Below are 12,318 nucleotides of genomic sequence, written 5' to 3' on the forward strand. Positions count from 1 at the left end.
GCAAGGGAGCAACAGAACTGGGTAGCTCAGAGGCGTTCAGGAGACTGAGACCACAGGGAACATGAAGAGCAGATCTGCCCTAGTGAACCTGGTACAGAGCTGGAAGGATAATTGGTTCTGCTTAGAGAGGAAAGTTAGTGTCTTGGATTTTAGACTTGGAACAGTTTTAAAAATAAAGAGGGAGCAAAACACGCCTTACTTGTTGTGTGCGCGTGAGGCTTTGCATAAAAGAGGCAGGTCGCTGGAGTATACCTGTTCCGTTTACATGGCAGAGGAATACCACAGGGTGAGTGTGGTCATCAGGTCATGAGTTCCAAAAGATGGTGGTGGAATGGGGAAGAAGAGAGTCAAATTAAGTGATCCAGGTGCTGAAGTCATTAAGGCATTTCTAAATTTTTACTTGCTTGAATTTATCACAGTGACATTGGCTAATAAAATTATGTTGGTTTCAGGTGTACAATTCCATAATACATCATCTGTAAATTGTATTATGTGTTCACCACCCCAAGTCAAGTCTCCTGTCACCTTTTTCTTTCCGGGAAATGATCAGTATATTCAGGTGGAGAAAATGATGATAATGAATGCTAAAGTGAGAGTGTATGCTATGCTTTGGAACATGGACTCTGGAGCCAGGTTGCTTGAGATCAAATGCAGGTTCTATCACCTGTTAAGTGGCTTTGCAAAAATGACTGGACTTTTCTGTGCCTCAGTATCCTTATCTATAAATGAGATAAAAACAGTATCTAATTTATAGTCATTTAGAGGATTAAATGAATTAATATATAAAGTGCTTCAAATAATACTTAGCACATAATATGAAAGTTAGGCTATAATTCTATGTAGTATATGTGTTTATTAGAAGATAGACTTGAAAAGGGAAGAAGTGGTTGAGAAATCATGATAAAACATGCTACTTTTTTTACCCTTTGAGTCTCAGAAATAAAGTAATGATTTAAAGGGAATAACCACCAGTTGTACGTCATGTTTTCATATTGAGAGCAGGTAGGAGGACTGTTTTTAGGCAAACTTGTGTTGGATAACTTGTTCATATCAGAACAGTGGCTCTGTGGAATAGAGTGGCAAGTGTTGGAGATGCAGTGAGTTTCTTGGATGTAGGTTAGTGCTGAACTAACAGGAATGGGACATGGGTAGCAGTAGAGTGACAGGGTACTCTGTTCTAGAATAGTAATCAGGGGAAGTAGAAATGGAAGAGGCTAGAGACTGAGAAGCAGCCAAGTGGGATAGATCAACTAGCTAGACTTTTTTTTTTTTTAACTGATTCCAGAGAGAGGGAAGAAGGGGGAGGAGGGAATGGAGAGAGAGAGAGAGAGAAACATCCACACATTGCTCCACCCATCCTGTATCCAGTGGTTGCTTCTTGTGTATGCCCTGACCAGAGATGGAACCCACAACCTTGGTGTATCAGGATGACGCTCTAACCCACTAAGCTACCCAGTCAGGGCAGTAGCTAGACTTTTAAGGGAGGGATGCTGAATAGGCTATATTGTTAGAGGCTTTTAAAACTAACTTTTATATATCTTAATACTTCTACATAATTTAAAGTAAGCATTTATAAACCTTGTAAAATATAGAAAATGTAGTAAGTAAAATTCAGTTTTATTCATTTGCTCAACAATGCTACCTGCTATGTGCGAACGGCTGTTCTAGGTGCTCAGGATAGTAGTGAACAAAACAGAAAACTCATCTTTGTGGATCTTACACTTTTATATATTTATTTATCTAAGAATGACAGTTTGTTTTGATTGGAAAGCTCTGCAACCATGGGTGTTTCTGGGGAAATTTCCCACCTTCTTTTTTTTTCTTCCACAAGTGTTTATCAGATACCTGCTGTGCTAGGCACTGGAGATACAAAGATCAAGTTAGGTGTGGTTCCTGAGAAAATAGACAATTAAACAAGCAGTTAGAAACAGTATTCTAGGAACACATATTTGTGGGTATATTTGAGGGCATAGAAAAGGAATCCCCTCCTCTCCTGCCCCACCAAGAGAGAGATGTCCAGCCTGAGACTTAAGTAAGTAGGAGTTAGCCAAATGTAGAGGTGGGGAGAGCAGGAGAAAGGGTAGTTCTGGCAGGGAGAACAACATGTTGAAGGACTAGAAAGTGACTTAGTTTGGATAGAATTTAGACTTTGAGATATTAGGTTTAAAGAGAGGTAAGCAGGACCTGGTTTTTGAGGACTTTGTAAACTTTGTTAGGATAGAGTCCAGACTCTTCAAATGTAATGGGAATGAACCTATTTAAAGATTTTAAAAGAAAATTTGTATGATCACTTTAATGTATTAAAAAGATTATTGGTAATAGTGTGGAAAGTGAATTGAAAAGTAAAGGTTGTTGCAGCACTGAAGTGCTGGATTGGCAGTTGGGACCAGGATCCTAGTAAGGAACTTCTCAGTGAGCTCGGAAAAGAAAACACAGGTTTGAGAGAAATTTAGGAAGAACTTTAGTTTAAGAATGTAGCCATGTTTCTGGCTTGTGTTTTGGGGCTTGTGTTTTGGGGTACATGGTATCATCGTTTACTAAGAGGGACACAGGAAAAACAGGTTTGGTAAGGTGAAGTATTCAGTTTTGGACTTGTTGAGTGTGAATTGTCTTTGGAATGCTCCCATGAAAATGTGATAGAGGCAGAAAGATAATACATGTCTGCAGAGAGCTTTGGACTGGGAATAAAGATGTGGGAGGAATCAACATGTAGATGGAAATTGAAGGGAGGGGAGATCAGTTGGGGAAACTCTGGAGGTTGGGAGGAAGGCTTACTGAAGAATTGGGAGGAAAGAGAATCCACAAAGTAAGCCAAAGAAGATCTTCGAGGTAGAATGAAAATCAGCAGGAGACTATCGCTTATGCCAAGGTAGAGACTGTTTCAAGAAGAAAAACAATGATGGACAGTGTATTTTCTGATGGGCAAAATTAGGTAAAGACTAAACAGGTGCTTTGGATTTACTACTAAAGGAGTTGTTAGTGACCTCACTGAGAGAAATTTAGTTAAGGGGTGAGCCTGTGCTGAAGAAGTGATCACAGTGGATGACGGGGACAGCTCATCGTTTTAAGTTTGTATGTGTGGATAGGTATGCAGCCAGAGATCAGTAGTTGGAGTTGGACTTGAACTGCAGTGGAAAGTTTTGTTGTGAAGATAAGAAGATTGAATATATTTAATATGTAACTCCAGTAGGAAAGCATGAATAGGAATGGAAGATTGAAGGCAGATCAGTCTTGGTGCACTTACTACTAAGCAGATACAGAAAATAAATTTGATTGTTCCCTCAGTTGAACAATTTTAGGAAACAGGATTGTGGTTTATACCTAACAAACACCAAGAAGCTTAATTTACAAATGAGAATACCAGTTTTATAACTTTCCTGGAGCTTAGAAAATGTCATTTGTTTCGTCTACATGTTCTTTTTTCTTAGGAAAATCATATACATGAGAAGCAAAATTATAATCCAAAGTCCACTTTGTGAGCATGGAATCATCAAGGGAAGTTAGTTGAATGTTTTTAATGGCACATGAAATCAATCTATAAATGCATCAGCTTCATTTAAGGGCAGTAGCTCCTTCATGGACTGTGTAGTAGTGCCCCTGATGAGGGCCTATTCTGTTCTGAACAGTGTTTGTGATCGCTGCCACTTTTTACTTCTCTCACTCTCCTTTTTCTCTATGAATGCCCTTCCATGGCCTATTCTTCCATATTAACCCTACCCACGGGATTTTACACAAATCTTTCTGCTTTTTTTTTTTTTTTTTTGAGAGACATTCTTTTCCTTTTAGTGGCGCCTGCAACCATTTGATTTATTCTTCAGTTAGTTTGAGTTTATTAAGATGTTATTAATAAACTCTGATTTCTGGTAATGATTTATAGTATCACAGTATTCTATAAATCGGTCATAAAAATTATATAAATATTTGAGAATTCAGTCATTTTTATGGTCTTGTAACATACCTTAGATGTAGTTGGTATAGTCAAAAAGAGTAGCAGTCAATTTTTAAATATTTTTATTGTAAAAATAGATAATGTAGTAAGTCCAGCATTTTGTAAAGAACATTAAAATCCTTCCATGATCTACTTTTAAAATTTTTGTGTATAGATCTTAATTTTGTTTCTTGAATATCTTTTCTCCTGTCTTTCATAAAACTGAACCCATACAGCCTACTGTTCTTTTCTTAAGGTATTATGAGTATTTTCTTATTAAATTTTATCTTCTATAAGTTTTTAGTGTTTGCATAGAATTAGAGCTCTTAATCATAACTTGTATATTGGATACCATGGATTTGTTTCTGTCTTCAATATAGTTAAATATATCAATATGAGAAATATCTGTAGGATCCAATTTCTGTGCATAACCCAGATTATTGACTTAAGATACATTCCTAAAAAAGGAATTTAGTGAAAAGAGGAATGATGAAGAGTTATATTTTCATTAGCAATATATGAGCATGTCTATTTATTAGTGGGATGTATTATTTATATATGTAAATTTATTTATTTTTAAAGATTTTATTTATTTTTAGAAAGAGGAGGAGGGAAGGAGAAAGAGAGGGAGAGAAACATCAGTGTGTGGTTGCCTCTCACATGTTCCCTACCGGGGACCTGGCCCACAACCCAGGCATGTGCCTTGACTGGGAATTGAACTGGTGACCCTTTGGTTCACAGGCCAGCATTCAATCCACTGAGACACACCAGGCAGGGCCATATATATGTATATGGAGAAAAACATTTATTTGGATTTGGTATATTTAAATATTATGAATGTGGCTTTCTTTCATTGTCTCTTCTTTCTCTTATTTAATGTGTTTCTGTCTGGAAGTTGCCTTCATTAGCATTTTTTGTCATGGCGAGAGGGAGAAAGGAGAGGTGTGAATGAGTGTTATGCTTTCTTTCTCAAGGAGGAATGAGAATATTAAGTTCTTCCAAGGACATTTGTCAGTTATCTAAAAATAAAGTAAACCTTTATATCTTTTTAGAGGATACATTTGTTCATTGTTTATTCCTTAGCATGACTATATGAAAGAAGAAGGTTTTTCTGAAGATGAGGCGACTGAATCGGAAAAAAACCTTAAGTTTGGTGAAAGAGTTGGATGCCTTTCCAAAGGTTCCTGAGAGCTATGTAGAGACTTCAGCCAGTGGGGGTACAGGTGAGAGTATCAATTCAAATTAAAACACCTTCACTAAATGCAACTTCTGAGTGATCCAAGCAATAACATACAGAAATGCAGCTATGAGGAAAAACTCATCAATGTAGTAACTTTTTAACTGCTCTGTCCTCATGTAATGCTGTTTTGCCCGAATTTGATTGTGTGTGTATGTGTGTGTAATCTCTTTGGCATCTAACTGAGTGAAGTCTGTGCCATGTAGCAGTGTTATATTGAAACATTAATTCAGTTTTACTGTTTTGGCTCTGGTGAGTTATGTATGATTATATGAACAAGATTATTATATATAAATATAATTTAACTTGGAATAAGTTATTTAATGATGTTGAACTGTCTCAGTGCTATTTTGGTTAAGAACAAATCAATTTAGATAGACATTACAATAAAAGTTCTTACATTTCACCTTCCTGGAGAGAGGCAACATGGGGTAACATTTAAGAGCTTAGCATGTGAAACCAGACTGTCTTGATTTAAATCCTATCTCTTGCCCTCCCTAACTACATGACCTTGAAGAAGTTAATGTCTCTGCCTTAGTTTCTTCTATGAAATGGGGACAATGTCAGTATTTACATAGTAAGTAGAGTTGCTGTAATGATTAAATAAGCTGATATTTATAAAATGCTTAGAACAGTACCTGGTACAGGTAGAAGTATTTATTAAGTAAAATAAACAAAAAATGGAATATATAAGCAAAATATGGAACCTATAACAGTATTTCCTATTATTTCTTTCTCTGAGAAGAACTGATAAAATAATATTTCACGTAAGGTTGACATTTCATTTGGTAAATGTGTACTAAGGTGCTTACTATTTCTAATCTCGTGATTAATTTTTGTTAACAAAATTAGTTCAAGTTCTTTTTGCACAATCCATTTTAAGTTTGTTTTGTCAAGTATATGATAGTTCTTCCCTTTTTGTCGTGTCTTTGAGCTGCTTTTATGAATGAAATGATATGTTTAGGAGATTCCAAAGTAGATGAGAGTTTTATTAGAGATTTGGAGATGTATGTTATATGAATTTCTGGCATACAGATTATTGTGGCTTCTCAAGATCTAAAAAATTAAGCTAATTTTTTAAATTGGGCTGCAGGCATAGATGCATTTTTAATTATGAGGGGACCATTTTCAAATTTGTGCTGTATAATGTAGGCTTCCTTTGATTATTTACTATGTCTGTGACGCTGCTCTGTGTAAGAAAGCATAAGTTTTGTGTCTTGAAATACTGAAGAAGTAAAATGCTTTCTCCGTAGTACACATGTTTTGTTTATTTGTATGTTCACTGATCGTTAAATCTTATTTTCTGAGCTGTTTTAGGAAAAAAAATCTATCATGGACATTTTAAGAAAACCTTTTTATACTATTCATTCTCACGGCAGCCGTTAAGGCATTCTTTGATACATTGAACCTCACTAAAAGTAGTTTCCCAGTATTTACTTACAAAAAAATGTTTTAATTGTTTTTCTTTTTTGTTTGATTTCTCAGTTTCTCTAATAGCATTTACCACTATGGCTTTATTAACCATAATGGAATTCTCAGTATATCAAGATACATGGATGAAATATGAATATGAAGTAGACAAAGATTTTTCTAGGTAACTTTTTTCTTTTTGAAATACCTTAAGATTCAAATTGTTTTAAAGATAATATGCCTCTTTAGTATCTATTTATCTAAAAATAATTTTTTTTTTCATACTTGGTTTGTTTTAGTTCTGAAGAAATAATTCTCATAAATTCTCAGTTTTGCATGCATTAGGTGAAACATTTTAGAATCATTTGAATACTGGTTAAATTCTAAAAGGGAGGTTCTCTAATATAATATGCACTGTGTAAAATGGTTAGGAGAACATGTTTTTTTTAAGATGTTGAACTGATAGGAATTGTTTAATGTTTTAAACTGTTTACTTTTTAGATTTTGAAATAGATTACTGATTGCATAAGCTGGAAAATAAACTGTTTAAAGATACATTGTATATGCTATAACAATTTTTATAAATTACATCTAAAATAAATTTTAGTGTAAACAACATCACTTAAAACTTTGAAAATATAGTACCTTAATAAGGAGATAAATATACTTTATTTTATGTGTATTTTGGGGATATTTTAATTGAAGGTAACAGGTTTATAATATTAAGATTGTATTAGATGGGAGGGACATTTACTTCTCAATTCTAATCATAGCTGTGCCATTTATTAGGTATGTGACTTTTTAGGGAAGCTTACCAAATCTGTATCTGCATGTGTTTCAGTTTCTTTTTCTTTTAAATGGGGGTAATAATTATAGTACCCTCCTCGTGACACTAGTGAGGAGTCAGTAAACATTTGTAAATTGCTGTGTAACCTTGGGTAGGTCACACAGCTGACTTGTTTTGGGCCTCAGTATCTTCATCCTTAAAATGAGTAGTATTCTTGATAACATGGGTTTTCAAATGCTATGTTATTTTTCTTATTTTATTTGTTTTTAGCACCAATTAAGCCCTCCCCCCCCCCCCCAAATGTAGTCTTAAACATAGTTCACCAAATAAGCCTAGTGGGGATACCCAGAAGCCTGTCTACTTGGTCTTCTCTTCTGGTTCCTACAGCATCTCCTGGGCCTAAACCCCAGGGTTATTTGGAGCACAGTTAGAACTCTAGACAACTTTAAGACTCTATGAAGCCCTAAAAATCTGTTGAAAAGTATTTTCAAGCTCTAAATACTTCTTTTGAAACCTGATGCAAATTCTTAAGAATGAAGAAGTTTTGATAGGCAGCACAGGACAAGACTGATACTGATTATATTCATTCTGTTATTTATGATGCTTAATTAATTCTAATATTTAAAAATCACTTTAATTTGAATTCATCATTTATTTAATAAAGCATTTGAGAAAGGCCATGCAAAACTTTAAGCATCAGAGTTTTTTCCCAGCAGTTTGGTTGCATTTATTGAGTCACCCAGACCAAGTTTCCAGTAATGCCAATTCAGTGATTATGTGATCTTAAGCCAGGCATTTGTACTGCCCTGAACACACCATTGTTTTATCTACAAAACTGTGAAGCTACCACTTTATAGGTCCATGATAAAAAATAAAGAAGATAATAGAATGCTTGATGTATAGTATTTATTTGATAGAGGAGAAAGGCTTGCAGTTCCTAACTCTTGATTTTGAAAGTTTTAAAGGACTATTTTAAATAAAATTTATGTAAATAAAGGTTAAGATTTATTTTTCTGAGTTTCTTAGACTTATTTAATTTAATAAAATTAAATTACATGATAACAGTATTAAAAACCTGTGAAATCAGAAAGGCTTTTGAAATGATTGCAAAATAGAATTTTTACTTTCAAAGTACTTTTGTTTTGGCCATAAGAAATGCTTTCCAAGTTCTAATTGACATATTCTTGAAATCCAAGTTTGTAATAGAATTGACTTATATTTCTCATGTTTTTTCATTACTTGTTGGGTATTAAAGTTTCCTTTTTGTCTTTTAGCAAATTGAGAATCAACATAGATATTACTGTTGCCATGAAGTGTCAGTGTGAGTATACCTTTAACTTGAGTCCACATATAGCTATGGTTCAAACACTTGCTAGTAAAAAATAAAACCACTGGTTGTTTTAACTCTGTTTTTCCTTTACCATATCTTAAAATGCTATTGCAATGTTATTTAATAATGCAAGTTCTTCCCCCAATTTATATTCTTTAAATTTCTTCTTTAGGAAGAGAAGACACTTAACTTTCACATTAGTATAATTAAAATAAAAGAAACAGAAGGAAATTTTCGTGAATAAAAGTTTTAGTGTAGGTGTATGTCCTTCTTTCTTGTTTGGACTACCAGTTTTTACACCCATGTTTCTCAAGAATATCCTATTTCACTCTTTCAGTTTATCACCCTTTACTTTTACTCTTTCATATTAAAATATGGACCCAAGTGTTTTAAGTTAATAGTGATCCCTTCTCTGTTTTCTTCATTGGCTTCACTTGATTGTATTGGTAGAAGTAAAAATGTAAGAATGTAAAAAATGTAAAAGGTAAAAAAATGTAAATATATTATATTCCAGGTGATGGTTGAATCAGCAGTGCTCTCAAAAAATGATGATATTTTTATGTGAAAATTATCTTTAAATTACTTGAAAAGTAGAGACCAAGAATTCAGTAGTTCAGACAAAGTTTTTTAAAGCATGAAATAGTATTATACAATTAAGGAAATTAGTTTCTGGGAAATTTTGTCACAACAGCCTTAAATCTCTTTGCCTTTCCCACTTGTTTTTTCCTTATGTTAGTGATTTTAAGAGAAATACTTTGTATCTAAATTATGAGCTGGTGTTAATAGTGAATACATCATATTGACCTTGTTTTAGATGTTTGAATACCATTAGAATTCTAGCCTTTACAAATAAACGTTTTCTATTGATACTTAAAAAGTCACCAGTAGCTTTGCTATAAGATTTCTTTTAGTCTCTAAAAATAATTCTTATAATTAATATTTTTTGTCATAGCCATTTAGTACTTGTGATTAGGTTCTTAACAATTTTTGCAAAGCTCTTTAGTAAACTTTATACTTTTTACTGTGACATTCTGAATTACCTTTTTACTGAGCAAGAAGTAGAAAAAATATTAATTTTTGGAATAATTTCAACTAAATCTATATAATGCTACTATTTTAACTTACGTAAGCAATATAGAAAAGTGAGTTTTCTATTAATTTGTTAGTTTATATCAGATACAGTTGGGCTCTTAACATAGAATGTAAAACTTCTAATTTTTTTTATGCAGATGTTGGAGCAGATGTATTGGATTTAGCAGAAACAATGGTTGCATCGGCAAATGGTCTAGTTTATGAACCAGTAAGTTTGATTTACGTATTTTTAAGAATAATATGCTTTGAGAAATTGTTCCCTTGAAAACAGTTTTTATATTTTCTTTGGTTTTGTCTCAGCCAGTTTTTAAAATATATTTTCTTAATTCAAAAGTAATCCGTATTTGTAAAAATTTAGGTGGGGGGGTCATATGTAATACCAAAACTTGAGATAATCATTGTTAACATGGTTAGCATTCTGAATAAGCCTTTAATGTCTGTTTTATAACCTTATTCTTATTTTACATTTTTGTTAATGTTTTCTAATAGTTTTCTTTCTAATACTTTTCCTTTCTAATAGTTTTCTAAATATTTTCCTTTACTCTTTTTTTAGAGTTGCTATAGTGATGAACTATACTTTTCCTCTAATGATTTGGGAATTCTATGTCCTGTTTGTATTTCTCTTAACATAATCAAGAACAGAGCAGCTTGTAAGAGGAGAAATTTCATATGCATTATTTCTTTCTTTTTCACACCTCCATTTCCCAAAGCTAGTGAGATGCTGACATTCTCATATTGTTTTTATGGAACAAGTTGTATATAATATAATTGATTTCTCAGAAATCACCACCATCCTTGACTGGAGTGGTTCAGTTGATTGGCTGTCCTCCTAGGGAGCAAGGGTTCGCTGGTTGGATTCAGGTGGGTGGGGCACGTGCCTAGGTTACGGGTTAGTGGGGCTTGTGCAAGAGGTGAGGTATCCATGTTTCTCTCTCCCACCAGTGTTTCTCTCCCTCTCTTTCTCTCTCCCTCCCCCTTTCTCTAAAAATAGGTAAATAAAATCTTTAAAAAAGAAAAAGAAATCACCATGACATTACTGGGGCGGGTATCATATTACAAAGGCTGATAACAAGTCATGACCAGAGATAGCCCTAAAGTAGCAGTTTTGCCTTGAGTTGCTGGCTGCTCTGCTGGCATTATGGTACTTACGTTTACCATGCATTCCTGAGTTCTTTGTATACCATTACCCCATGAATGCTTTTTTAAGCAAAATTGCAAAGTGAAGACTAAAGGTGATAGGAGATAGAGGAGAATTAGAAGTAACTGAATCTGAGGAGCAAAAAAAGGAACCCTTAGGTCCATTTTGATTACAAAACTATTTTTAGCTTACAACAACAAATATATTTATTTCTTTTGGTATATACTTTTTAAATAGAAATTTCTAAAGAAAAATTTTAGTAACTTTCCTACTGTCATTCTTCTTTATTCCCACTTAAATTGATATCACAGTAATTTTTTATGAAGTTAGATATCTTACAAATTTAGGCACCATGTTGTAACATATTACACTTGTCTGAAAATGTAGATCTGGAAGATTATTATTAGATACTTCAAAATTTGCATTACATTTTATATTATTATAATAATGATTAATCAGTTTTACCTCTGTGTGTTGTTATTCTTTCTGTTATTCTTAGTTTCTTGATTTTTGTTTATTACTTTGTTGGAGGAACTTTTTAGGACTTTATTTATCAGTAGGAGTGTGTGATTTATGTCTATGGACTTTAGGATGACTGCCTGTGCCATTCTGCTATTCATACATGTAAGCTTGGTTGAGGATAAAGTTGATTCTTGCTTTTTGATGTTTTGCACTCAAAATTTTAAAGACATTCCTTGTCTTCTGGCCCAATTATTTTTTTTCCTTCATATGTAATATATTAACTTTATGTACTTGAATGCTTTTTTTCATTCACTTTTGAAATCCAAATATTTATTCTGTACATCCAAGTGTGGATTCCCTTTAAGGATTTTTTTTGTCCTTGGTGATCTTAATTTTTAAGTGGGTTTTTTTTTTTTTTTTTTTGCCTGTTTGTCTTAATGACATTGAAAGCAATGCTTTTACCTCTGCTTTAAAAAATTATCATATGATACTGAATTTTGTGGAGTGGTTCTCAATATCTTTTATTACTCCTTATATTAGATACATATTTTGAACTTTGCCTCTAAGTTCTGAAGATTATTTTGATCCAGAAGGACCAATCGTCTTTTCAGTTCGTTCATTCACTTGCTTTCTTTTCCTCCCTCCCTCCCTCCCTCCCTCCCTCCCTCCCTCCCTTCCTTCCTTTCTTCCTTCCTTCCTCTCTTTCTACTTCTTTATTTATTTTTAGAGAGAGGGGAGGAAGGGAAAAAGAGAAAGACAGAAACATCATGTGCAAGAGAAACATAGATTGGCTGCCTCTCACATGCCTCTGACTGGAGACCCTGGCCCGCAACATAGGCATGTGTCCTGACTGGGAACTGAATAGGAGACCTTTCTTTTCTTTCTTTCTTTTTTTAAAAATTTTGTTTTTATTTTTGTAAAAGCATACCTGTCT

The 12,318-nt window shown here is 33.6% G+C and overlaps 1 protein-coding gene across 1 annotated transcript in view; it reads left to right on the plus strand.

The window, feature by feature from the left end:
* ERGIC2 (ERGIC and golgi 2) overlaps positions 1-12,318 on the plus strand; it is a 40,101-nt gene that overhangs the window by 4,483 nt on the left and 23,300 nt on the right. Inside the window, exons 2-5 of the mRNA XM_024575463.3 lie at positions 5,012-5,151; positions 6,651-6,759; positions 8,637-8,683; positions 9,922-9,992. Of these exons, the coding sequence (XP_024431231.2) occupies positions 5,046-5,151; positions 6,651-6,759; positions 8,637-8,683; positions 9,922-9,992 (333 nt within the window). The 5' untranslated portion in view covers positions 5,012-5,045. The remainder of the gene's footprint in view (positions 1-5,011; positions 5,152-6,650; positions 6,760-8,636; positions 8,684-9,921; positions 9,993-12,318) is intronic.

This window comes from Desmodus rotundus, chromosome 3 (assembly GCF_022682495.2).
Source record: "Desmodus rotundus isolate HL8 chromosome 3, HLdesRot8A.1, whole genome shotgun sequence".
In the NCBI taxonomy this organism is placed as follows: domain Eukaryota; kingdom Metazoa; phylum Chordata; class Mammalia; order Chiroptera; family Phyllostomidae; genus Desmodus; species Desmodus rotundus.